Raw genomic sequence first — 27,402 nt, forward strand, 5'->3', positions numbered from 1 at the left:
GGAAAATATTGCCTCACATGGTACCTTACACCGTCAAGGCCCTGCAGGCCATGTTGTTGCTGTAAGAGGAAGGGCGGAAGAGCTAGAGGGTGGGGAACAATGTGACCTTCAGCTGCTGTCAGATATAAATTAAATCTGTTTTGTTAATTCATTTCTTTCAGATCTCTCTTTTTTTTAGTTTTGTCCATCTTTCTACGCATTAATTCATGACTAGAGTGCCATCCCTCCCTCATCACTATATCTGTCACCAGGGCACATGAACAACCAGCCCAGCTAAGATAAAGAGGGCCGGGCTTCTTTCTTAGCCCTCAGAGCTCCCAGACGGTCAGTCTAAGAACACCTCGGGTTGCGGATCAGCCTCGTCACAGTTCACCATGATCCTTTACCTGCTCTTCCCTGCTCTTTTACTTGGTACGTGTCCAACTTCAAATCTGGGATTTTAGGGTTGGTTGGTATTTCCTGCTGCATGTTTTCCTGTGTGTGGGACCGCTGATAAGACAAAAGCAGCTAAACAAAAGGCTAGTATGAGAGTCTTTTGTCTTTTGAAATATCTCAGACTTGTATTACTCTTATTATTAACTCTGCGTCTGCAGGTTTTGTGGAATTACAACCAGCCAACATAACCGAGGAAGTTGGGACGAACCAAACATTCAGTGTGTCCACAAACGACAGCAGTAAGTATGTTTTTATTGACGATTAATCGATCAGTGCTCCAGTCACGTGCCAAACTGTAGTCCATGTCCATTTCTTGGACTCTATCGCCAGAAATCTTCTTCTTCTTCTTCTGTAACCGCTTATTCCTGTGAGGGGTATTGCCAGAAATCATTGAGAGGAATTTTATTTTGACAAAGCGGCCTTTAATTTAGCCGCCCTCAAAACTTATGATAGCCACTCAAATCTGGTCGACTCAAGACTCAAGAAAGTCCAGGCAGAGTAGAAGAAGTAGTTATTTGCATGAAGCCCGTTCATTCACTAAACATTGTTCTTGCAGCTTCAGCGAAATCAAACAATGTGACATCCAGCTCATACCAAGACGAGAGGACCAGGCTTGAGGATGTACTGCAAAGCAACCGAACGCTTGATGTTATCACAGAAGATAACGGTGAGTGTAACGGCATGTTTGTTTTGCTGGAGGAAAGATATCCACTGTCCTATAAGCCATTTCAGTTGAAACATGTTCAAGCTGTGTGGTAACTTATCAGTGTTCCAGTTTCAGTCTTCAGTCTAAAATCTGCTCAATTAGCTCATAACTTTGAGATCAGAAGAAACCCAATGTAGGTCACAAACTCTGCTAGTCTTGAGAAAGTTTCATATTCGTGCGTCCCAGTTAGATCTTTTTTTTAATTATTATTATTATTCTTTATTTGCAGAGAGTTTCCAGGAGGAGGAAAATAAGTTCTCGGCTGAACACTGCAACCTGTCCGTGGTGCAAGTCTACAGTACGATTTGTAGCGACGTGTTTCACGAAGAAATGTCAATAATCAGCTCGGATCACTGGTGCATCCTGGAAGACATCATCAGGTAACGGAACACATCCACAATGATTTTATACCATCGTTTCTTTTCTAGTGCTCGTTAACTCTTGGTACAACATGTTCTAACCTTCCATGTGTTATGCTTTTTAAAAATAAAATGCAATCTATCAAGAGTTTATATTGATGGTACTAGGTTTTGCTCTATTTTTCATCCGGATTCAGTTCAAATATAGTTCAAGATTCATTCATAAAGACACACCCAAAACCAAAAGTTACACTTTTGCCACAGAGCACGTCAAATCCTGCAAGTTCACCACAGGGCGACACTGTTCAAAAAAATGTACTGAAATCAGGCGGCTGCTGCTGCAGCAATCAGTTATACACTCACATACCAGTTTATTTGGTACACTAGTGAAAATAAACTATTTTTACTAGTCCCACACTAAGTCCTCCTTCATGATTGTTCTAATGTTCAGTGGTTGTTGAAACAGCGTCGGAGATTTGGTTGTTTAACTTGATGATCATTTGTGGAGGATGTAGTTTATGGTGCTGCTAAGCTGCATCGAATTAAAAGTGTCGTGTCTGTTATTTAGCCTCGCCCACTGACTAAAATGTCAAAATAATAGGAACACGTGAAATGAAAACACAGCTGAATCAACAGCTCTCTCAGTTATTTGAAACTGATGCTGAATACCACTAGTATTCATGTACTAAAATAAAAAGGTTAAATAGTGAATCTGGGTTGTTTGTACAAGAAGTCAAGCCACACACCAAGTTAAAATGAAGCTACCTGAAAGTGGAGCTCACTCAGCGGTGAACTAGTTCAGGTGTGAAATCACGCAGGACTCTACAAATAAACCAGCACGTAGTGCGTCATTTTCCCACAAAACAAGTCAAACAACATGAACTCAGTGAACAGGACCAGCTGACCCAGCATTAGCTTTTCCTCTTATGGAGGAAACTTCATAACTAAACTTTTATTATATTAATTAAATTATTCTATACGCTGATCAGGTGAAGTGAATAACACTGAGTATCACCCTGTTATCATGTCACATCAGTTGATACATTAGGCAGCAAGTGAACATTTTGTCCTCAAAGTTGATCTTAGAAGCAGGAGAAATGGACAAATGGAAGGATTTGAGCGACTTTGACAATGACCAAACCGTGATGGCTAGACCGCTGGGGCAGAACATCTCCAGAACTGCAGCGCTCGTGGGTTGTTCCTGGTCTGCAGGTCAGTACCTATTAAAAGTGGTCCAAGGAAGGAAACAAACCAGAGACAGGGTCACGGACCATGGCCAGGCATCACTGAGAAGGCTGACCCATGGGGTCCAAGCCAACAGATGAGCTGCTGTAGCTGAAGCTGCTGAGTATTTTAATACTGGTTCTGATAATAAGGAGTAACACAGTGGATCACAGTTTGTTTCTGATGAAAGCTCCCACAGCCCTGCGATAGACTGGCGACCTGTCCAGGGTGTACCCCGCCTCTCGCCCAATGACAGCTGGGATAGGCTCCAGCAGACCCCTGCGACCCTTAACAGGAATAAGCGGGTACAGAAGATGAATGAATGAATGAATGAAAGCTCCTACAATGGACACATCAGAACTGGACCACGGAGACATGGGATAAAGTGGTTCCATTTGCCCTTCTGTTTCTGGATATCATGTATTAAGACCTGCTGTCACTCGAGAACTTCTACTCTACCCTGATTTACAGAGCAAATCTGGTCCTGGTGCTGCAAACTATATCAGAAATAACACATTTGCTAAAGCCAAATATTAAAAAGTTGCTAAAATCAAAGATTTGAGAAGTAATTTCCACCTAGCTTGCTAGCTACCGAGTCGCCATTTTGAAGTGACTACACCATGGAGTCGGTTGGATCCTTCAGCTACTTCACTGTGTGTTTTATCGTTCGCTATCTGACTAAAACTATCTACCTTCTGCTATCTATCTTTCGCTATCTGTCTTTCTCTAGCTTTGTCTTCTCTCTGTCCACCGCCATTAGAATCACTAATCCAACCAAATCTGACATCACGTAGCATGATGCGGCAAGATGGTGGCGCCCACGCTAAAAAAGATATAATGGCCGTAGTATTTTCTCTTTATATGGTATATATATATTGTTGATACGAGTGGAACTCATTTATCAAATGCTGTTTACTTGATTGAGTGCTTTATTTCCACTCCAAACTCAGTGATGTCTTCAGTGAGAATCCATGTACTTCAGAGTCACAGACAGGGTATATTTGTGGTCTGTTCATGAAGAGAAATAGCAAAGTTGTCAAAAATTGTGGACTTACTGACAATTAATAGAGCAAGTACCACTCCTGCTACCAGGAAACTGACTGTCAGGAGCTTCACTCTCCCACAGGCTCAGTCATTTCAGGTCATGTTCAAACAGGAAGTGTTTTTATTACTGGTGGATGTGCATCACTGGTCATGTTCACTGCTTCATGATTTATAGATTATGAAATGTGAAGGAAACCCTGTGTTTACACCAACATGGTGAAACGTCCTTTGAGATCAATTTAATTTCCACTTGGTGCAATCAGGAGTGGCCAGACTCAGTTCCTGTCACAATATGACTTGAGTAGCATACCAACTGGTTTTCATTACGGGGCATATTTTAACTGATACAGAGATAAAAAAAAAAAAACCTCTGCATCATTTTGATAGTCCTCCAACCAATCAGAGCCCTTTTGTTGAAAAAGAAATTCAGCTCCACTGCGCTTAGATGATGCATAGGACTACATTGTTGTTATCCTTCTGTCTATCACCACATAAAGCCCCACGCAAATGATTTGATTGGTCTGGCAGGTCTTTGCTGGAACATGTTCAGTTCCCACTACTGTCAGTTTTATTAATTACAAAATGTAGGAATTCACAAATTCCTGGGGCTCTGGCTCAGGTGACAGAGCAAGTATTTTACGAACTGAAGACTCTGACATTAAACCCAAAGTTGTTGCAGATGGCAAGCGATCACCTTACATGGAAGCTCAGCTACCATTGGTTTGTGTGAACAAGTGAATGCTAAATGTTTTGGGTTTTTTTAACGTGGAAAAGTGCCATTCCACATTTGGCATTGCTAAAAATCTTTTTGCACAGAGTTTTATTAGACACACATAGTTTTGAACAAATTGCAAGCCTTGGCCTCCATACACCAGGGGGCGCTACAGTTAAATAGTCCTTTAAAAATTCCCTCTACTAAATCTATAATTTATACATATATGTATTCTTTTCAAGTCAAAATGTGCCTGAAGTACCAGACAGAAACTACATTTTAAAACAAGTATCATATCATTACAAATCTTTAATCTAAAAACTAATAATCTTAGTGAATCGATTGAAGCAGCAAACTCTCACATTTAAAAAGCTGGAACCAGAGAATGTTTTTCAGTACAAACTTCCCGTCTTCTGTTGCAGACCTTACAATGAGATGACCGTATGCTTGGAATGGCTGACTCATCAATTGTTCTGCTACTTCCCAAACACACAAAGTCAAGACTTCTTTCTCCACATCCACTCCACCTACTTCCAGAACTGCACAAACGACGAGCTGCTGCAGGATGATGCTCCTTATGAGGTGGTGATCGTGCTCACCCTCATCCCTGTGAGCGTCATCCCTTTACTGGTGTATCTGGTGGTTTGGAAGAGTAAAGTCCAAGCAGAGTCCTGTTAGACGTGAACCAAGCTCTGCATCTTTTGCAGGAAACCGGCCATATATGCAAGTCTGGTGAAAATGTAAGGCATTCATGTTTGACGAGGTGACTGATATCGCTTTTATATGGTAAATATGAAGCCAGGTTAGCTTAGCATAAAGACTGGAAAGAGAGGGAGCAGCTAGCCTAGAGCTGAGTCTATTTGAAAAGAACATCATGATGCCACTGCTCTATCTTTGGTTCACCCAACACGTCAACTATCAAGAATTTCTCGTTATATTTTAGCATTTACTTCCACAATTTGAGAGGTAGACCATGATTCTACCTGCGTGTTGTAGAGCTAGTAACCTATGTCCATACATTAAATTAGCACTGTGGACTAGTAGTTAGAGAAGAAGCTTTTGGACCACAATGTCAAATGCAGAGAACAAATGTAATTCCTTCTATGTGTGTATATAATATATGGCAAATAAAGCAGATTTGATTGGACAAGTGTCTTATTCACCTGAAGGCCACAATTGTGGTTCTCTGACTTTATAAAAGGTGAAAGCAGACACAGACACAGACACAGACACAAAAAAAGCATCAAATCTTTTGCTTTGAAAGCTGCAGGAAGTTTTGAGCATCACACACATATATAAGTGCTAACTGGTCTCAGAAGTTGTTAGTTCCCGCAGAGTTGTAAAAGATTCAGGAGATAAGAAAAGGAGTCATAGACGCTCAATCACCACCTTACACATTAGGTCAATACACACTGAAACCACAGTTTCCGTCTTCACACCTGCACCACTCTCCACGCTGTAGCCCTCCATTTTCTGTTTACAACAACGTGACGTTTTCCTGTTTGTGCACAGATGAAAGTTTACCACAAGTCCAGTCATGTGCGGCAGACCAGTAAGAGAAAGTTCAATTCAAAAGCCCAACTTTTTATCACACGTCACAGTGTTTGTAGCAGCAGTCCAGCCGTGTGTCTGATACAGATTAAAAGGTGATGTTTCAGATTTGTTTGAAATCTCCTGTGTGTGCTGGCTCAGGCAGGAGGTTTTTACAACAATGTGCTTTTCCTTTCTCGCAGATATCAGTGTCAACTTGTGGCTTCCCAGGCCTGATACTCCCAGAAAAGCATTGTCTTTCTTATCTTGCAGTTGTACACACTGTTAATCCAAGATGTTTGTCTGCTTGTCTGAATTTCAGGCATTGTACAGACCTTGCATTAACATCCGTTTTGGGAAGTCCAAATACAAGTGTCCAGCTTAAAGTCCAGGTGTGAACAGACTCAGGACGCATTGAGGACCTAACTGAATGATCCAGGAAGTGGTCTGGGACACATTTGCATTCATTCCTTTCGCAGTGTGAACACACAATGAGTCCTGGGTCACATTAAAGACCACCTACTCAACAGTGGTGATCTGTGGAAGAGGAAGTTAACTCATTTATTCAGTAAAAAAAAACACACATCAACTATTATACATGATCACCTGAAAAGACAAAAGCACCACTGTTTATTCATTAGTAATGCAGGGGACTTTACAGCTTGTTCCAAAATATGTATTATGACTTCTGATGCAGCGTTAGATAGAGATCCCTTAGAGACTGCAGCAGACAGATCTTATCTTTCATCAAAGTACGAAAAAGTATTTCACAGATCACATTAAAGTAACAGTCTCTCTCTGCTTATTTCTACCAGGTGTAAGATTCACATTTGGTTCATTTTAATTCATGATAAGCAATATGAATGAAAAGCAAAGATTAGAGAACTGCATCTTGTCAACACTGAACGTAGAAATTTAAATTAAATTGCAAATGAAGTAAATTTATCATCACTGATACAATAATCATCACAATGTTAAAAGTAAGCTTGAATGTAATATTGAGAACTGATCTGAGGACATACTCTCCATCTTACAACCAGTTGTGGGGGTCCTGACCCATATTTTGAGAACCACTGGTCTAAAATATCATGTTGTTCTGTCCTTTATTGTCTTTATCAGGTTGAGCTGCACAATGTTAAGATGAGATTTTAAAGGTGTAGCAACTATTAAACAGGAAAGTGCAATAGGAAACGTTGCCACCTGCTGGATAAAATCAGTAAACTATTGCTGACTGAGGTGTGTCCACAAAGGTTCAATATCAAATGCAATTGTTTTCTTCATTTTTACTTAAAGGAAAAAAAAAAAAAAACTCAAAGGAGTAATGAGTAACATCAAATAGATGGTTAACTTTTCAAGTGAGGAACTCAGAATGCTGTTAAAAGGTCAAACAGTGACATAAACAGTGACTATTGTTAAGCCACAGATAAGGTGACATCAAACAAAGCTGGCCATTATTACAGCTTCTCAACTTATCTGAAGAAAAGCAACAGGAGGTGGAAGGGCTATGAATAAATGAGCTGTGGATTCACCGGGATTGTTAGTTGGCCCTGCTGCTTCTACGAAACAACAGCCAAGGAGAAACTCTGACTGGCACTATCTGAGGTAAGTCCTTGATATCTGATTCAGTCTTTATAGTTGTATCTTTGCTGGAAATGCATGCTACGTTAGATGTTATCCCAAGTAAAGAAGCTGCACAACAATGTAAAAAACAACAACAACAAAAAAAAACTAAAAAAACTGAAGTTGAAGCATTATCTGCAAAATGTGCAAAAACTTTAAAAATGATAGTTCTCATTTTGTGAAATGGACCATTTTATTTTTTATTCAGTGTTGGAGGATGTACTCAGATTGTTTTAGTTGGAGAATTCATTTATAGGGTAAAAAAAAAAAATCCAAAAAACAAAATAAAGGTAACTTCTTGTTCTAAAAAATGAAGCTTGATCAACTCAAATCACATTTAACAGAAACAGGGGCTGCGGTTCCTTCCCGTTGAAGCTAGGCTAGTTAGGCTTTTAGCTGTGTTCGCTCCTCAGGTTTAACATTTGATTTCAGCATAATAAAACTAGATTAATTATGTCTGAGGCTGCAATACCTGCTACTCAGCTAAGCTAGGTTATTCAGTGTTTGGCTGTGCTAGCTTATATACTACACATTTCTAATTCTCCATTATGGATATTTAGGATTTAATAGTTTAATAACTGGTCCAAAAGACTAAAGAATCAAAAGGTTTAAGATTTTATTAATAAAGAAACTGGGGGGAAAAAAGGTTAGTTTGAGCTCAAGTTATACCACCAGCTATTTGTCACTAGCGAGATTTAAACTTTTTCTGCTGATATTTAAATCGTTGTATAATTTCTTTTCTTTGACATCTTAACGTAATGTTTAGATAAGGTACAATGTCAGAAAGTCATACTCAGGTCAGTTCTGTCCTGATATATGGTTGATTTGTTCCTTCGTTTTGGTCTTAGCACCATGTAGGTGTCACACCTGTATGTGTCTTTATTGTGCATTCCACCATATTAAATTAAGCTCATTTTACACTTTATATAGCCAGTTAAATTTTTACTCAAACGTAATAGAATAAAGTCACATGATTTCAACAGAGCCAGGGGCTGCAGTTCATGCTACTCAGCTAGTTAGCATGTAGCTGTGCTTGCCTATATCTGCCACAAATTCACAAATCCCACAGCAGTTCAATAATTAGTCTGATATAAAACACTAAAGAACTAAGATGATTTCATATCAAAGTATGTTTTGATACAATAAAAGGGAAAACGCTGGTAAATTAGCTTTGACTTTTGCCAAATCTCACCAGCTATCTGTCTCTAACCAGAGTTACTTTTGCTATTATATTATAGGACGCTCTTTTTTATATTTCTATATACTGTTCATCATATTGGCTGAACTATAGGGTATGTTTTTTATTTTTTATTAATCTGCTATCAATATCTGAAATCAGTTCATGAAATGTAAGTTAGTGTGTACTTTGTTTAGTATGAAGTTGCCCTAAAGAGACATGGTTTTTGTGACATAACAGGAAAACCACACAGAAACACAGAAACACTTAGTGTCGGTTAAGAAGACGTCAAAAAAAAAACTATTTCTGTTTGATGTATAGACATACAAAAGTAGGTCACTGATGTTTTTGATCAGACAAACAAAACCCCCACTCTCTATTCAGATGCCTCTAATAGCATTAATGTCTATATTTACCGTATATTTAAAAGGCTGTTCAGGTCTCTCTACCACAGTTTGAAAACACTACATGTTTTTAATGTCACACAGGCAAAATGACTGGACATCAGTGGCTCCCCTGGATCAATAACCCAACACCAGCCTCGGCCTCAGTCACTTCAGCCAAACAGGAACAAGAGATTCGTGAGTGACAGAGTACAACTTTATTGACCCCTCATAAGGACTGTAGAAACATTATTATATTTATCATATAACACATGGTTGAAAGCTTTGTTTTCTAATGTAACGTGAAATCCAGATAGATAGTATGTTCCTATGATTAAATGTGTGTGTTGTGTGTCGTAGCTTCAAGCTGCTTTAGGATCAAAAAGCCAAAGACCTGTCATCACTTCGGCCCAATCGTTATCCTCTCCACGGTCTGCTCACTGCTGCTTCTGAGCTGCGTTTCTCTCTCTGTCTTGTGTAAGTACTTGTCTGATGAAACTGAAGGGAACATGAGCCGCCACAATATATAGTCTGACAAATACTCTCACTTCCTGTCAGGAAAATCTTTATTTTCTTTATTCCTAAGAGTGAAATGAGAACATGTTACACCACTCTTGTGTCTGTGTGATGGATACAGAAGAGGAGGTCAGGCTTCATGCTAGCTAAACTATTTCTATATAAATTATATATAATTATATAATAAATAATATTGCTGGTTAACATTGATGACAAGACCCAAGTGTATGAAGGGCAGCCAGAATAAATAATAAATACTTATTTAAACAATATTCTGTTAAACACATCAACACTGTCATAGATAGAAAGACAGACAGATACATTTTACAATCATGCTTTTTCAAATTGAATTTTGAAATGACTCTTTCAGATTACAGTGAATCAGACCATACTCCAGAATGGCAGAACCTCCTGTCCGACTACCAGAACATCAGTGGCAGCTTCCTCTCTCTTACTAAAGTCAACCATGATCTGAGAAGAACCAACGAAGTCTTAAAGAACCAGACTTCCGTGCTTGAAGAACAAGCCAAACTCCTCAACAAGACATCAGCCAGACTGGCATCCTTAAATGTTGCCTTGAGTTTGGAAAGCGGTGAGTTAATGCAGCAAATTGTGAATCAAACTGCTAAATACTCACAGATTGCACGTGAACATGAGGAGCTGGTTCACTACACGTCTGAGCAGCAGGAAGAGAAGCAGAACATGTCTGAAACTATGAGACGTTCAGAGGAGGAAAAACAACGTCTGTCTGAGATGATCGGCCTCCTGGAAGATGAGCTGCTTCAAAGTAAAGAACATAATCAAGAACTTCTGGAAATGAATGACAAGCTGCAAGATGAAATTAAAAATCTGAGCGAGAAGACCATGGCTCATTGGAATACATCAAAGCAGAACATGCAGCTGCAGGAGAGTGTTTCGGAGCTTCAAGAACTGAACCAGAACCTGAGAACAATGCTGGACCGAGAGTGGCAGGAGGCGGCAGAGCAGGAGAGATCCAGGGCGAAGGAGGTGGAGCAGATAGAGGCCGACATGAGTTCAACCAATGAAGCCTACCGCTCTATAGACCTCTACTGCCCTGTGGTCGACCAGAAGACAAAAGGTACAGACAGATTGCCAGTGTTAATAGCAGCTCACATTAGTTACATATTACACATGTAACACCAAAACCAGGAAAGATCAGGAAATAAATAATAACTCAACATGTGTGCTTTCAGTGAGAGAGACTTTACAGCTTGTTCCAAAATATGTAAAAAAATATATATATTTTGAATTAACAGAATGTAATATGATGTATCTATGATGCACAGTTTGACTAAGAGCCTTCAAACCACATCTGTTTATACAGTTAGTTGTTGGTCTTTGTCCACAGAACGAGTCTGCAGAAAATGTCAGAACAGCTGGAGACTGTTTCAGTCTAAGTGCTACTACTTCTCCTCTGATCTGCTGAACTGGAGCTCCAGCAGATCCTGGTGCCGGACACAAGGGGGCGACCTCCTCATCATTAACAGCGAACCTGAGCAGGTACATAAAGGATAAAGGAAAGAGAACAGCTGCAGAAGAATTTCACTAACATCAGTCCAGATGTATAAAACAGTTTAAATGTATCATCTTTTTTTTGTGGTGCAGAACTTTATTTTTGAAAGCAGTCAGACCCTGGAGCAGGAGAGCTCCCGACTGTGGATTGGTATGACTGATGCAGAGGTGGAGAGTGAGTGGCGCTGGGTGGACGGCAGTAGAGTCTCTTCAGATGTGCAGTAAGTCAAAGCACATGCAATTCATTGTTTATTTACAATTTCTTGTTTTTGGAGCAAAGAAACTGTGCTTTAGGCCCCGTTGCAGTCCTTGCATTAACATCCGTCCTGGGCAATCTGGTTAAAGTACAGGTGTGAACACACCCAGGGCACACGACCACATTTGGAGATAAGTTAGCTCAATAATGGTTAATAAAGAATGTGTCTTTTGGCCTTTATTACTGTAGATTTTCCTTTCTTTGCTGCCAACAGCTCAGCAGTGACATTAGTCTGAGTATGGAAGCTTCCAGGGTTTAGTTCTAATCTGAGCTTTGTCTCTACAATAACTAACTTGAGGGCGGAAATAAATAATGACTAAACGTGTGTGAATTCAGTGAGAGAGAGACTTTACAGCTGGTTTCAAAATATGTATCATCTCCCCAAGTCATGACTTGACTGGATGGCTTCAGGGGGCTCAGTGAGAAGAGCGGCTCTTCCACAAACCAGAGGGTTAGCGGTTTGATCCCCGGTACATGAACCACATGTGTTCTTGAGCAGGGCACTGCTGTGTGAATGTGTGGGTAGATGTGTCACTGTGACTATATAAAAAAACATCACCCATGACAGATGTTATTGCAAGATCTGAATGGGGCCTTAGATGCTGAATTCATAGGTCTTCAAACGTCACGTCTTCAGCTTTCAAGATTGCCCACGTACAATTACGAGGCTATTTGTGGTGTCACTCTGTTTCTCCAACTCTTTATCCAGGTTCTGGCTGGGCCGACCAGGAAGGAGAACTGAGCCTGATGACTGGAAGCTGGACGATCCACTCGGAGAAGACTGTGGACACATCGACACGAGTGAGGATGCTCTCAAGTCCTGGATGGATGGATCCTGTAAGATGCCCTACAGATGGATCTGTGGAAAGACCATTTAGTGTGCGCGAGAACATTTCATTTCATATTTTATCCTGTAAATAAATGTTTAAATCTTAAAACATGCGCTCTGAGTCCTTGTATTTCTTTGTGGGGAATAAGGAAGCGTTTTGAATACACAACAAAGTTTACAGCATTTTTACTTATTGTTGATTTTTATTAAAAAAGAGTTCAAATTAAACTGAATACTCATCAACTGATTTAAAAACTATGAAAACAATATACTTTTAAACAACTAAATGTCCTAAAAATAGAGTTATGTCTAATGCAGTGTTATTAAACTGTATTACAAAGTACGCAAATCATTTCTAATTCAGAATTACACATTTATGTATTTAAATATCAAGAGTCTAAGCTTATGTGCAAAAGATTCATCAGCTAAAAGTTAAGGCTGCTGGAGTTTATTCCTACTAACACAAGTTGGTGATTATTTTCAGGTGCAGATTAATACACGTTTGGTGCTCTGTTGAGTCTTTGCAGTAGCAGGACTGATTCAAACTACAGTGTCGTATTGAGGGAACACGACACAGAGCATGGCTCCCTCTTGTGTTTTAATTGAAGGCGCAGACTGATCCAGCAATGTTCATTTAATTTAGTCCAGTGAAGAGCAATCACTCCTGCTTTGGTTTTCGCCTCCTGCAGAGTCGAAGGCAAAGGAACCGCACTGATCCGATGAAAGTGACTGTCAGCATCAAAATGACAGCCGCTAAAAAGCACAAAACATCCACAGAGTAATACGCATACCAAGGCATCTTGTAAGATTCGGTGCGAAGATGTGCAGCTCCTTTGTGCCTCATCACAAACTCGATCCAGAAGACTGCGGTGTCCAGTGGATGCATGGGCTTATCCCGATGGAGAGCAGACAGCCTCTTCATGTTGTTACTGTATGACGGATTGTGAAGAACTTCTTGTAAGGTTTCCAGGAAGTTCTGCCGGGTGATTTTTGTTGCATCCACCATTTTGGCGGCTCCTCGTGCCTCCATTCTAAGGATGTTTTCGGGCTGGTCGAAAAGAAGGGGGATGCCTACTATGGGCACGCCGTGGTAGATGGACTCGTAGATCCCATTTGTGCCTCCATGAGCTACAAAGGCTTTTATCTTGGGGTGACCCAGCAGGTCGTTCTGGGGCATCCACTTCACGAGGAGGGTGTTGTTGCCCAGATTGTCAGGGCGCTCACCGGCATGCCTCCATATCACCTTCTGAGGGATTTGGGCAAAGGCAGCCGCGATTTCCGAGGTGATGTCTTTGGGCAGACCTTCAACCAGAGTCCCCAGAGACATCAGGATGAAGCCGTGCTCTCCTGAGCTTTGAACAAACTCCTCCAGCTCCGACGATAAAGGCTGTGAAGGCTTACACTGAAATCCTCCGATGTAGACGATGTTGGGCATCGTGGGCCTCGGGAATTCAAAGACAAAGTCCACCCTCATGAGCCAGATGTCTGCTCCTTGGAGAAGGTGGTAGAACTTCACATCTGGACCAAAGTATCGGTCCACCAGTCTGTCGTAGTGAGGGCACACTACCAGCTTGTCAACAAATGTGTTCAGGACATAGTATAAAGTGTTTTTGACTCTTTCTGCAAACGTCATCTTGTCAGACACGGCACATCCAGATGTTGGAACATACGACGACGGAGAAGGAGCAACCACAAAGTGGCCCTCTCCGCTGGTGATCCATCTCACGTTAAAAATCATAGGCAGCTTCAGTTCATGTGCCACCAGAACTCCTACAGGTATCCCCGGGTCCAACAGAACTACGTCAAACTGCGTGTCTCGAATACTTTGCATCAAAGTCTTGTTCTCAAACATTTCCACTACTAGTTTGCTGGCCTGGTGGTGGATGTCTGACAGCGTTCCGAGCATCTCCCAGTAGAAGTTCACAAAGCCCATAAAAGATGCGCCCTCTTTCTTTATTTCCAGCATCTTGACCAGGAAGGTCACGAAGAAGTCCTGCTCCTCGATGTTAATGGCCTCCGGTAAGGTGACCGTGATGGAGCGGTAATGCGGTGCGCTTTCTTTGACATACCAGCTGGTGGCCGTTCGGACCACAGTGATCTCGTGGCCTCTGGCGTCGAGTCTCTGGATCAGCAGGTTCATGTTGACCCAGTGGCTGCCGTCCACTGGGAACACCAGAATCTTTCCACCGTGGACGCCTGGACTTGTCAGGAGGGTGAACCCCAACACCAGAAGAGGAAGGACAGAAACCACTGGGATGCTCCCCATCATTAAGTCTGAAGGAAGAGATTACAACATATTGAAAAGATGTATTAATAACCATCACTAATATCAATTATCTCTTAATGATTTGAACAGCTGAGAACTGCAACCTGACAATGGATGCTTTGTGCATGAAATCCATAAGAATTTAAACTTTTTGTGCCTTACTGAAATCAAAAGTTTGACAATAATGACAGTGGATAAAAATGGCCATTACACTTAGGATTTGTCTTTCTTTTATATCCATCTATTTCCGTGCATAATTATGTTCAATTAAGAAGCTCTGAATGGAAACACAGAATGTTGAATTAATTTTTATGCTTTGCTAAAGTGTCTCCTTGTACTACTCTCACCCTCCCTCACCCCCTCCCACTCCTCATTTATCTGCTTTTTCTTCACTCTTCTGTCTTCTTGTCCTTTTCCCGCCTCCTTTTTCTTCAGTGTTAGACAAAGATGGAGGAGACTTCTTCCTTCTTCTCCTTCTCTTTCTCCATCTCCTACTTCCATGGAATTTCCCAGTTTGGAATTAACAAAGCATCTATCTATTTAGCATCTATCTATCTTCTCCTCATAGTTCTTCTTTTTCATGACAGTATTGCAATGAGGTAATCAGCTAAGAACACATGTGAGTAAAACTCCCCACCAGCACATTTACTGCATGAAGTTCAGACCAACTATAAATTCAATAAAACCCTCTCAAAAAGAAGATTATGTTTCACAAAACAAACGTTGTTTGTTCCATCCAAGCTGCAAACTGCATTAAAACCACAGTTCCTGGGGGTTTTCTGAAGCTTGGATTTGCAGGTGAAACCCTACTGACTATTTGCACGTCTGGCAGGAGTCCATGTCCTGAAAATGCATGAATATGTTGCTTAACAATCCAAAGTCCAGAGGAATTTATGTCCTGGTTAATGCCGACTGTAATCTCTTCCTCTGCATTCAGCAGAAGCTGACAAGCTGCAAACACACAATAGAAATGTGCCCTCAAGGGTTCAGCTTCCACTCTGCTGTTGAGCAGGATAAAGGAGGAATCTGCTGGCTTCTCTTCAGACAGAAGTGACAATATTTAACTGTTAACGCACTGCAGAGAACAGAACATGTGTGACCCACCTTAAATCTTAACCTTAAAACAGTGGTGAGGCGTCGGTTCAGTCCTCTCCGGGTGAGTGGAGCTCAGCGTCTGTGAGGAACCCTGATCCTGGTGTTACATAAGGGAATGGGGGAGGGCTGCAAGTCCACTGGACTTCAGATGTTTAGGGGGAAGGAAAGGCTTCCCACAGAGCCCGCCCTCAGACGCTGTGGATGAACACGGTGGTTTCCCTAAACAGTTATTCTTTCTGCCTCTCTGCGTTCATCTGGACTGCTGTGGCCCGCTGAAGGAGCTCATCCACATGAATATACTTAAAGAAGAATGTTCACATGGTCAGTAAATAGACTTTTCAGTTTTTTGTACAGGCCTCTTCTTCTTGGAAATAACAGCTCATGGCTAACCCTAACCCTAACCCTAACCCTAAACCTGCATTAAAATATAATATTCAATACACAAACCATTTGAACATACCGCAATAAAACATTTTATTATTCAAGGTGGGAAGAGGTCTTTCTTTTTGCTTTGAAAAGCTATTCACTTCTGGTTGGTCGGCTGACCACCAATCCGAGGGCTCCTGTCCTACTGTTGCTAGGTTAGACAAACCATAATGAGGGTCCATTTCCATGTGAAAAACATTAAAAATCTGAAGACTTCCTTTGCATTGAAACTTGTATTTTTCCAATGACTGCCATGGTAAAGTTTAGAGAGTTAAGGATTTCAGGAAAGGATTGAATCAAAACTGGGAGCATAAGCAACAAGTGTGGTCTCTGGCATGTATTGCTGTTCTGTGGTTTGTGTTCTTTATGTTATCAACATAACCCAAAATAAGCTGAAACACATGCAACTGGACTTGTTGAGTTTCTTAAAAAAGGAAGACAGCACGATACAGTGTTGTTGCTACAAAGAGACTGGGACAACACAATGTGACCGGCCAACAAAGGAAGATCTATAGTGGCTCTGAACATAGTGGATTAACGCAACAACATTTCAAGAAACTCTACGCGTCCGGTTTTCTTTGTTTCACTTTGTTTTTTTGGACAAACCCTGACCTGGATGACAGACATGTTCAGTCTGATCAAGCATCTAGGATATGTGTAGAAAACAATGTTTGCATTTGTATGATGGAGAAGGAGCTCGGCTGGTTTGCAGTCTTCCAAAGACTCACCAGTTTAACTAATTATAAGTAGTTTAGCTACTTATAGTATTATATAATTATAAGGTAATCGTATCAGCCTGTGGGTATTGTGGGTTTGCACTGCAAATTTAACGCTCCGGGGAGAGATTGTTAGAGCTGGCCTCTTTACTGCACACTCTGAACTCTGACATACTTTTACTGCTGAATCCGCATATTATACAGTGTTTGCTCCGGTTCATTTGCAGCCAGTTTCTGCGCTTTTTGTGTCCACTCAGTGACATTGTATAACTGATATGTTACTTTCAAGGTAACACCTTCTCTGTGCTCTGCAGAGAACCTCTGCAAACTGTACTCTGTTACGCACCAGTTGAACTCTGTTGAACTTCTGTCTTCTTGCAAGAATAAAACTACACAATTCATTATTCATTATTCATCCATTCATTTTCTGTAAGCGCTAGTCCTACGGAGGGTCGCAGTGTGTACCCAGAGAGAACCAGGTACTCCAGACACAGGGAGTTATTAAATAACAAATGGAAATGTTTAGATGATATGAAGATGAAAACCGGAAATGGAAAACTGTCTTCTCTCTCTACCTGGTCAGCCTCAGGCAGATTCAGTTTCAATTTTCAGTTCCTAGCTGGCATTTATATTAAGCATTAATATTCATTGTAGTTGATTGCCCCCATATGAGGTGGATTCTGCTCAAGGCTTCTTCACCGTCACCTTAGTGCTTGCTCTGGAGGTTTCAGCCTCTGGGTTCTGTAAAGCATCTTGAGAAAATCTGAACTGTTATTGATGCTATTTAAATTTAACTGAGTTACTCTCATCTTTGCATCATTTGGATCTCATTCTCTAATCTTATCAGACAATCACAAAAGCTGCCGTCAAAGATCCAACAAGTGAGACACCCCTGAAGCTAAGGCCTGAGACTCTCACCGAAGCCTCGATGTCCGTGATGGCACAGAACAAAGCCATACCATAACTCACTTACTACTAATGCAAATAAGGGGCCCTTACTGAGACATAGGTCAAAAACAAAAAAACTGTCTCAGCATTTCTTCCATGACTGCCATGAAAAAAACTTGCATATGTTTCTGAGAAAAGTTACTGAAATGTCACAGCTGGCAAATTCACCCGAAACAGCACAGCCACTGCTTCTGCTTTCACCCAGAGGTCATGTGTTAATGAAAAGGGAACAGCGCTCAGTACATTTCTCAGTATGTGTGAGGGCATGAAATAACGGTGAACATCTCCACCAGCTGTCGATCAGAATGTCTCGTCTCTGTCTTTGGACCGCCTTGGCCTTCGCTGCGGGCTGCTCCTGCCTGTGTTCGGCCGACGTTGTTGATTTCTCCGCGTGTCTGCAGTTCTTCTACAGTGCTTGGCCTCCTAAAGGTCTGACTGGAACCCCAATCTGCCAGCGTTTTTACAACCAGTATCACTTCGCCACGCTGTACAGCCGGCCGAGACGCTCGCCGTGGTTCTCGGCCTATTTGTACACAGTCCCTTCAGGAAAGAGACCGTCGGCATCCTGGAAGTTTGAGCCACAGGTGAGTCTGATCAGATAAAGATAAAAAAAAAAAAGATAGAGATAAAAAGCAATGATTAACAACATCTAATCTGATGAGGACTGATCTTTGTATTCAGAGGTGTAGCAGAGAGAAATGGGCGAACATTTCACAGATTTGTCTATAAATAAATTTGCAATAAATATATGTGTTTTATTTGTTTATCTGTGACACCAGAACATTGCCTGTAAACGACAGGAAAATGAGGAAATGACATGCAGTAAAAGAGAACTGTTTTATTTCTTCACGGTCTGTCAACTCTGCACATGCAAAAATCAGGTGATGAGTTTCTAGGAGGGACAGAAACAACCTGTTGTTCAGACAAGTGTTTGAAAAGACGAACGAAACACGAATCCACATGGACAGCAACGTTGGAGACGTGGAGACATCTTGGACATCTTTTTCTTGTACTCAATCAATTCAGGGTTAAAGATCTTCTCCTTGTTCCTCTTCATTTTCATCTCCTTCCTCTTCTTCTCCTCTTTCTTCTGATTCCTCTCATTGTTCTTCTTTTCCTTGTTCTTATTTTTTAATCTTCTTATTCTTTCTATTCTTCAGCTTCTTGTCATTGTTCTTATTCTCCCCCTCCTTGTTCTTCTTCTTCTTCTTTTTCATCTACTTTTTCTTCTTCTCCTCCTGCTTCCGTCTCCACTTGGACGTTTATTAATACCAAGAACTTTGGACTTTCATACTTAATGGTTTGGACTTGACAAGTTCATGGAGAAGTCATTCTGTAGCTGGAATAAATATAATAATAAAACATAATAAATGTTTTAAATAATATTTTGAAGAATAAGGTTGATGTGTAAACAACTTTAAAACCTTCTGTCTCCCTCCAGTTAGCTTATCCAGGAGCTGATGGTAACATGATCCCCTTCCCGCCGGGTCCTCTGGACCAGAACGTGGTGGACAGCCAGGCTGTGGACCTGGACTACATTAACTCCACCTACTCTCGCGGCCACTTGAACCCCAGCCTTCACCACCGGAGCCACAAGGCCCGTTCCGCTACCTTCACCCTCACCAATGTGGTTCCTCAGAAGCCGGCCTCTAACGACGGGCCCTGGGAGCTCCTGGAGCAGACTGTCAACAAGACCATAGCGGCCTACTGTTTGGGAGAGGCTTACATAGTGACCGGCATCATCCCTTACAGGAACTCTGAGCCCTGGCTCAAGAATCACCGTGTCGCAGTGCCTGAATACATGTGGTCAGCGTATTGCTGCCCAAACTACAACCATAGTCTTCCAAAAGAACTGAGGGAGGTCTTTCCAACGTACGCCGCCATCGGACGCAATGACCCCAACAGTACCAACGAGATTGTTCCTATCAGCGAGAAAACTAAGAAGAAGTTCAGAGGATACGATGTGAGACAGATGTCCCTTGAAACACTGGAGATGTACTTGAAGGATAGGTTCAACACTGTCGTCACGGTGTTTTACGAGCAGTGCGGTACATCAGACTGATGGATGTGGAGGTTGTCTTTTCAGGCTTGTTTGGGCTTGGCGTTAGTGGCCAGAGTGGAAGAGAATCATTGTGGGGGCTTCGTCCTATGGATGGTAGCTGGCCAAGCATGGACCCCAGATGATGCCTGAAAAGAAGAGGAAAAGGAGAAGAAGAGACAAGAGGATGAATTGATGTGGAGATGAATTGGGTAAAGAAATTAACATTTCTTGACAAGCAACCACTACAGAAATGATTCATGATCTGCAGCCACTGTGATTTCAGTTTGGTTGGGGTTCACGCACAGAAATACAGGGAAATGATTGACACTAAGAATGATCTACTTTTGTCGTCTGAGATTCAACTCTAGGACTCTTGAGTCTACCCACCAAACTACTACTTTTCATGTTCATGTCCATGTTCAATAAATGTTCATTCTTCACCTGTTTGATCTTACTAAACTTAAGTCTGGAAAGAAAAAAAAAACACTTTCTTTCTTAGTCACTCTAAGCCATCTTCTTCCTCAAACAGGTGTCACTGCGGTTGAGACTTCCTCAAACGCCAGACTCAACATGGGATGTTCTGGGTAGACAAGCCAGATGCAGAAAGAGGCCCTGATCCCTCATGAACTCTAAAGACACAACACATATAACCTTCATCTTCACACTAGGTTAAATATTAGCTGGCTGTATGGAAACAAGCTCAGTTAAAGCACAGACTTATGATGCTAGGCTAAATGTTAGCAGGCTCTATGGCAACTAGCTCAGTTAAAGCACAGACGTATTATGCTAGGCTAAATTATGCTAGGCTAAATGTTAGCTGGCTCTATGGGAACAAGCTCAGTTAAAGCACAGACGTATTATGCTAGGCTAAGTGTTTGCTGGCTGTATAGGAACAAGTTCAGTTAAAGCACAGGCGTATTATGCTAGGCTAAGTGTTTGCTGGCTGTATGGGAACAAGTTCAGTTAAAGCACAGACGTATTATGCTATGTTAAATGTTAGCTGGTACTATGGGAACAAGCTCACTCAAAAAAAAAAAAAGACTTATAATGCAAGGCTTAGTGTTAGCTGGCTCCGTGGGAATGAGCTCAGTTAAAGCACAGACTTAAGAGCTTGTTCTTTTCAATCAAAAAAACAACTGAAGATCAAAGGATTTACATGTGACACACTATATCATTTTATAAAAACAACTGACTCAGACTGGAGCAAACATTGCCCAGCTTCTAATAATGGACTAAAAAAAACTCTAATAAAAGATTAATTGATCCGAAAACTATTTATTTCTTTGTTGTACTTCCTTTTTTAAAATTTGTTCAAGGAAACAAACACAAACCAACATCAGAATGTGAACTTTGTGTCTGCGTCATGCTACTTCCACCATACCTGCAGACAGTATACACCCATTAGCCATAACATTATGACCCCTGACAGTAAATGGGACAGTTTATCACTGATTTCAGGTGTCAGCAGATTTGATTCTAGATTTGGAGCTAAGCGAGTCTTAAGAAATGATTGAAGGATGTACAGAAGGATGGAAAGAAGTTGAAAGGATAGAAGGAAGGAAGGAAAGAAGGAAGAAAGGAATGAATGACATCTAAAAGATCTTTGAGATGTAAAGTACAAAAACGATCGTATCTCTGCTAAAGAGGTCAGAAGGGAAAGTTACCTGAAAGACCTGATTCACTGTCGTCATGAAAAGTCGCCTGTTTAATACTCATAAATCATATCAGAACTTTTTTTTAAATTATACGAAATATATAAAAAACATAAGAATTAAAAAGGCACATCAGCCTAGCTGCATAAGTGTGCTCACCCCTGAACTAGTACTCTCACTCTAAAAAGCTTTGAACAGGGGAATATTTATTTTCCCACTCAGTTCTGTCTTTTGTTTTTGTGAACGATTCTCTTATGCATGGCTCTCTTTAGGTCTTTAACTACCACTTTTATTAAGAATTTTTATTTTTATTAAAGTTTCATAAAAACAACGTAAAACTTTAGCAGCATTGTGCAGAATACAATAATTCTACATGTATGTGCTGGTACAGATGAGAAAACAGATAAGATATTAAAAAATAAAGCTGCCGTTATATTCTTATTTTTAAACCTTTACATCGTGTGAACTGAACCTTTTAAGAAAACATGGCAGTGAACCAATTCAATTCATGACTCATGTGAACACAACTTGCTCCACGAGTTGAACCCGACTGCTCTGTTTTTTTGTTTTTTTTTCAAATGATTACTCTAATGACACCATTTGTCTCAAAGATTTATTTATTGACTGAACAGGCGTACAAAGACTAGACACATCAGTAGGATTATTCTGTCAAAGGTCGCTCAGTATGTCTGTTGAATCCCAGGAGAGAGGAGCTTGTCCCACACCTCCACCTTCATGATGGCCCTGCCCAGTGGGGACATGGTGGCCCTGACGTCCAGGACCTTGCCCTCGAAGGTGAGCCCACTGCCTTGGGCCTCCTGGCGAACGAAGCCCTCCTGGTTATTGTAGTACATCTCCTTGTACAGGCTCTCGTCACACTCCTTGCCCTGGCTGTAGATGCCAATGGCTAACCAGTTCTTGTACATGTTGCAGTCGTAGGGCACGGAGAACATGATGGCTAATGTCTCCTTGGCGCTGTTGCTCTGCCTCTCAAAGAGGTCGTAGGTCATGACGCCTACGGCGCCCGTGGCCTTGGAACTGGTCTTGCTGAAGTTGCACACTTCGGTCTTGAGTGGGCGGACGGTGGGCTGGGGAGGGCTATGAACGTTACCGCTCTCCAGGTAAACCCTGTTTTAGGAAAAAGAATGAGGAGCAATCTACGACTTCAGAGTTAGAGTTAGCGTGCGTTTGCTTTGCACTTACTTGGGGTCAATCAAGCAGTAGTTATTGGTGAGGTTTGTGATCTCGATGGTCACATTTCTTCGGCTCTTGAGGTTGGCTGCCAATGCCTCTGCTGATTCACTCATAGTTGCTCCTAAAGGCTGCGACAAACTACAGATCGGTTGAGGTGATTACTCAAGACATAAGCTGTTTTTTATATACATTTTAGAGTACAATGAAGTTCAGTCAAAAAGAGATGAGTTCAACTTACCTGTCCGGATCACGAGTGTGTTTCTCTCTCTTGCAAAGCCCGACTGAGACTTCTGATAAGTCTTGTCGGAGAAAGCGTCCCACCCAAAGGTGTCTCCACCTATAGCAAACGCCTCCTCCTCCTTGTTCCTTCCCATCTCACGCCCAGTGTCCCATCGTTAATTCTTGAGTCTGCAGAGACTGTGATGACAGAAGGTGTAACCGACAAAAACAACACAACCGTAGCTTTGATTGTCCTTGCACCGGTTTGTTGAGTTTTTTGTGTTATTGTTTCATGCATTAGAGTTTCCTCATGCACCACACCTTCTTATTTTTCTGTCTGAATGAGGAGACGAACACCAGTGCACAAAATCTGTGCAGGCTGGAGGTGTCGTGCATAGTTTCCTCATGCACCACACCTTTTTATTTTTCTGTCTGAATGACGAAACGAACACCATTGTGCAGCCTGACTCTCTCTGATTCTGTAAATCTTTTGCAAACAGAAAAAGCAAAGACAAGAAGTTGATTTGTTTTTTGTTTTTTTATTATTCATTTAAGGCACCCATACAAAAGAAGGATGAGGATGTTTTCAACTCTTTGATGAACATTTGAGCATTTCACTCTCACACGCTCATCTGCCCATCTTGTCGTACACCTCCAGCTTAACGATGGCCCGGCCCTCGTCCGACATGCATGCCCTCACGTCCACCATCCTCCCCTTGTACACCACGCCCGAGCCATCTGCCTCATGGCGCACAAAGTTGGTGAAATCCTTGCCATTGTACATGAGGTCGTACAGCTTTTCATCGCAGGCCCGCGTGTGCTCGAAGACACCCACGCCGAGCCAGTTCTTGTAGAAGTTGTAGTCGAAGGGCACGGAGAACATGATGGCGATTAGCTCATTGCAGTGGCGTTGGCGCATGTCGAACAGCTCGTAGGTCAGGACGCCTACGGCACCCGTCGCCGTGTGGTCGTCCTTGGTGAAGGAGCAGACCTCGGTCTTGGTGGTCCGCACGGTGGGCTGCGGGGGACTGAAGGCGAAGCCGCTTTCCATGTAAATTCTGAACGGGAAAAAGGAGGGATGGAAAAAGTCAAATCAAAAGACAAGCACCTTACTTAAAGCATTTCAAGCGCAGTATTAGACTGTTGAAACTGATGCTGCTCAAGGTGGAGCTAGTTTTATGTTTTAAGAGTGTCACGGGGCCCCTGGATCAGAGCCTCAATTTGGAGTCGTGTGTTGATGTAAAGTCAATAAAACTTAATCAACTAAAGACTGCAAAATCCCAACAAAAGGAGACTAAGGGGCCCTTAGTCTTGTCTAGGCTAAACGTGAAGCTCAGAGGGTTAACTGATAACAGCAACTCTTACTTGGGGTTAATGAGGCAGAAGACGGAGCTGACATTGGTGATCTCTACGGTGCAGTTGCGGTTGGTGGTGAGGGTGACGGAGTGGGACTCTGCAGTCTCAGGCATGGTGACAGCGGCTTGAATATGGCCACAAGATGGAGGTTAAGAAAAGGAACCTGCAGATGTTGGGTAGAACAAATCATGAGAAATGACACATTCAGACTCAAAGAAAGACGTCTACCAGCCTCTATTACAGACCTTTATCTACTAAAATCACCACTTCACACAAACAGCTCCAGCTTTACTGCATAAATATGTCAAAATAAGAGCACTTACTTGACTTTATGTCACACACGGGATGGCGGAGAGTTCTCTGAAAACTGGTCGAGTTCAGTTTGGAGACGAGAGCGAAGCCCCGCCCTCTCAGATACACCTACACCTGAGCTACAGTTTAGTTTGGATATGAGAGCGAAGCCACGCCCCCTCAGACCTACACCTGTAACTCAGGTGTAGGTGTGTCCCTGTCTTCAGAGTAGCGCAGGTAATGTGTACACCCAGAGAACACATTTAGTGTTTTCTCTGATAGAAGTGATAAGATAGATAGATGAGAAAGTTGATTACAAAGATGTTTGGATTGTCACTGCTTGACAGGTGAATTTACCTGACAGTCTGGAGTGAGTAAAAGCGTAACAAGCCGCGCCCAATTAAACCACACGGTCGTGATCGTGAATCATTTTAGATGAAGCTTAAACCGGTTCATCTGAAAGGAAAAATGACAGCAGCTCCTCATAAATTCAGTTCCTAACATACACAGTTTTCTCTGAAGGATTAACAGTGTTGTCACAGTTTACGTTGAACAACACACCTCGTCTTTAACGTCTGGAGGTTTGAACTGTGTACAGCCTGTCCCGGCCTGCAGAAAAATCAACGGTTCAGTCCGTCTAATGTCCTCAATTTGAGGGGACAGAAGACAAAACAAGTGCAGAGACATGAAGTGACAACCAATAGAACGGAAAAGGGACCGAAACAACAAAAAGCACATTTCAAGAAAAAAAAAAAAGACCACAATGTGACACAAAATAAGCAAAAGGAAAAATTACAAATAACAAAAGAGAAAAATTATGACTAATTTTTATTGGATACACTTTATCTCAACATCGAAACATAACATTTCAGAACTTTTCGCCTCAACGCACCTCATCTGTGTGACTATGCAACAGCACAAATGCTTTTTGAGCTTTAAATCCACATTACCTCCTGGGATATGCGACAAAGCATTCCTGGTTTGTGCTCAAACACAGGAAAACAATGCCTTTCTGACATTTCCACCCTGACACACCCTTTGGACAGAAGTTGCATAGACTCTGCTTGTCAGAGTGAAGAGGCCAGTGTCCCAAGTTGTCTCAGGGGACAACTGGTAGTAGTTTTGGCTGTGAGGGTGTTGGGGTATAGCCTGTCTTGTTCTGTGGTAGTGGAGAGCTGAGTGATGGTCGGCCTACTTTGGAAGCTGGCTGGTGGACTTGGCACAAACTGTGGGCGACAGCTGAGCGGAACCTTTTGAGAGGCATTGATTTCTGGTTCAGTAGTCCCTCTTGTAGACCAGCCGGGAATTTGAGATGCACAGGTTCAAGGATCTCCTTGACTTGGCCGGGGTCTTGTACAGGTGTGTCAGCATGTCAGGAAGATCGATTGCTCCCATGTACTCATTGTAGGCAGAAATGATGGCAATATTGTGCTAGACTCTTTGCTACATCATTTGATATCTGAAAAAGGCATGATCCCACTGGAATTGCTCTGAAGGTTGACACACTTTGGCTCCCAAAAGTAGCGTCTGCTCCTGTTCACTTAGGGAAGCGCTGAAGAACATGGATACAACTTTATAAAGCAGCAAAGATGAAAAGTGGTGCGAGAAGTAAAATAACTACAAACAGATTCAAAACTGACACGGCATGACATAAGAGAACCAACAGAAACTGCTAAATGACCACAGATTTAAAAAAGAAGCAAAACGTGAGCTGTGCATTAGAAGGGACATTAAATGATAATAAACAGAAGAGACATGATGACAAACTACAAAGAAAAACTACAATATAGATAGAGGAACAAAACATTTGGAAAGAACTTACACGAAGATTGACAAATAAGTTGTACGTTAGAGATGCAAAATAACCTAATAGACACAATGAAAGACAAAGAGGAGACACAAGACGACTAGAAATGGATTCACTATACCAAATGAACTGGCAAGTGAGTGTTCATGATTTGTCCGCTACCGTTCTTTTATTTTCTTCACTGTGGCGCCACCTTGTGGTCAAATCAAAGTGTGACTAAACGCATCCCACACATCACAACAGGAAGTCATGACAAAACCATTGGACAAAACGCATCTTTTATTATTATTTTTTAGGATCAACAATAGTTTAGAAAACCTTTATGTACATCACACAATGCCTCCTATTAGACAGTCACAACATTCAAATAGTTCAGAAGCTTTGAATAAAAAGTTACTGCTCTTTAATAGAAAAGAATATACAAAATAATGCACAAAATAATGCACAATCATCCTGACTGACAGTAAATCAGTAGAAGACAATAATATGACCAGAAAACGACAAACAAAACCGGCAAATATCACCTACAAAAATATAAAAAGAGGTCTGAATATAATACAGTGAGAGCCAAATGTTTGCTCATCTAGAGCTACATCTGTTGCTTTAGCTAGCAATTTAAGCTAACTAGCTAGTGTGGACCAAGTAAAGACAATTTCAGTTACATTCAGAAAATTATTACTATTACATTTTCACTTTTAAACTTAACGTTTGAATCAAATATTTCATCCATTTAAACATTAAGTTTGGCTCGATTTAAAAGTCTCATTCTTAAGCATAGCTAACAGTTCATAAACCTTATTAATGTTAGCTAAACATTTATTTAATTTATTTCACCTAGCCATTTCACTAAATCTTTCAAACATTTCCCGTTACTTTTAGGAACCTATTTCAGTCATTATTAATACATTTTTGGGTAGTGTTAACATCATTTCATCAAATAAGTGTTATTTTTGGCAAACTACTTAAGCTAACAGTTTAGTTAGCATTATTGAGTTGTTCAAATTCAGTATTTTTCTGACTGTCCACAAAAACGTAAAACAAAACAAACTTTTCTACCCTGACTGGTT

The 27,402-nt window shown here is 41.4% G+C and overlaps 6 protein-coding genes across 7 annotated transcripts; 3 read left to right on the plus strand and 3 right to left on the minus strand.

Moving 5' to 3' along the window:
* Positions 1–329: 329 nt before the first annotated feature.
* Positions 330–5,782, plus strand: LOC311503917 (receptor activity-modifying protein 3). Its single transcript, XM_084566827.1, has 5 exons — positions 330–411; positions 594–674; positions 992–1,102; positions 1,371–1,521; positions 4,903–5,782. Exons 1-5 carry the CDS (start codon positions 375–377, stop codon positions 5,156–5,158), a joined length of 636 nt encoding a protein of 211 aa, XP_084422953.1. The 5' UTR covers positions 330–374; the 3' UTR covers positions 5,159–5,782.
* Positions 5,783–8,655: 2,873 nt separating this feature from the next.
* On the plus strand, positions 8,656–12,401 carry LOC311504082 (uncharacterized protein). Its single transcript, XM_084567036.1, has 6 exons — positions 8,656–9,388; positions 9,551–9,667; positions 10,077–10,805; positions 11,076–11,227; positions 11,333–11,460; positions 12,205–12,401. The coding sequence occupies exons 1-6, from the start codon at positions 9,301–9,303 to the stop codon at positions 12,371–12,373; spliced, it is 1,383 nt and encodes a 460-aa protein (XP_084423162.1). The 5' UTR covers positions 8,656–9,300; the 3' UTR covers positions 12,374–12,401.
* A 163-nt stretch (positions 12,402–12,564) lies between these two features.
* On the minus strand, positions 12,565–15,988 carry LOC311504732 (UDP-glucuronosyltransferase 2C1-like). Its single transcript, XM_084567987.1, has 2 exons — positions 15,695–15,988; positions 12,565–14,598 (listed from the first exon to the last, which is right to left on the minus strand). Exon 2 carries the CDS (start codon positions 14,591–14,593, stop codon positions 12,983–12,985), a length of 1,611 nt encoding a protein of 536 aa, XP_084424113.1. The 5' UTR covers positions 14,594–14,598; positions 15,695–15,988; the 3' UTR covers positions 12,565–12,982.
* A 1,970-nt stretch (positions 15,989–17,958) lies between these two features.
* On the plus strand, positions 17,959–20,795 carry LOC311504888 (endonuclease domain-containing 1 protein-like). 2 transcript variants are annotated; one of them, XR_014699647.1, is made up of 3 exons: positions 17,959–18,359; positions 19,217–20,025; positions 20,346–20,795. XR_014699647.1 is itself a non-coding variant. In XM_084568227.1 (2 exons), exons 1-2 carry the CDS (start codon positions 18,081–18,083, stop codon positions 19,835–19,837), a joined length of 900 nt encoding a protein of 299 aa, XP_084424353.1. In that variant the 5' UTR covers positions 17,959–18,080; the 3' UTR covers positions 19,838–20,795. The 2 variants fall into 2 exon arrangements, 1 of the variants encoding a protein (XP_084424353.1); XM_084568227.1 differs by having other exon boundaries at positions 19,217–20,795.
* A 1,114-nt stretch (positions 20,796–21,909) lies between these two features.
* LOC311504696 (DELTA-stichotoxin-Hmg2b-like) lies at positions 21,910–23,023 on the minus strand. Its single transcript, XM_084567931.1, has 3 exons — positions 22,901–23,023; positions 22,672–22,800; positions 21,910–22,596 (listed from the first exon to the last, which is right to left on the minus strand). Exons 2-3 carry the CDS (start codon positions 22,773–22,775, stop codon positions 22,149–22,151), a joined length of 552 nt encoding a protein of 183 aa, XP_084424057.1. The 5' UTR covers positions 22,776–22,800; positions 22,901–23,023; the 3' UTR covers positions 21,910–22,148.
* A 377-nt stretch (positions 23,024–23,400) lies between these two features.
* On the minus strand, positions 23,401–24,645 carry LOC311504843 (uncharacterized protein). Its single transcript, XM_084568176.1, has 3 exons — positions 24,561–24,645; positions 24,247–24,400; positions 23,401–23,939 (listed from the first exon to the last, which is right to left on the minus strand). The coding sequence occupies exons 2-3, from the start codon at positions 24,348–24,350 to the stop codon at positions 23,510–23,512; spliced, it is 534 nt and encodes a 177-aa protein (XP_084424302.1). The 5' UTR covers positions 24,351–24,400; positions 24,561–24,645; the 3' UTR covers positions 23,401–23,509.
* Between the last annotated feature and the right edge of the window lie 2,757 nt (positions 24,646–27,402).

The sequence above is a fragment of the Chelon labrosus genome, assembly GCF_963514085.1.
Source record: "Chelon labrosus genome assembly, chromosome: 19".
NCBI lineage: Eukaryota > Metazoa > Chordata > Actinopteri > Mugiliformes > Mugilidae > Chelon > Chelon labrosus.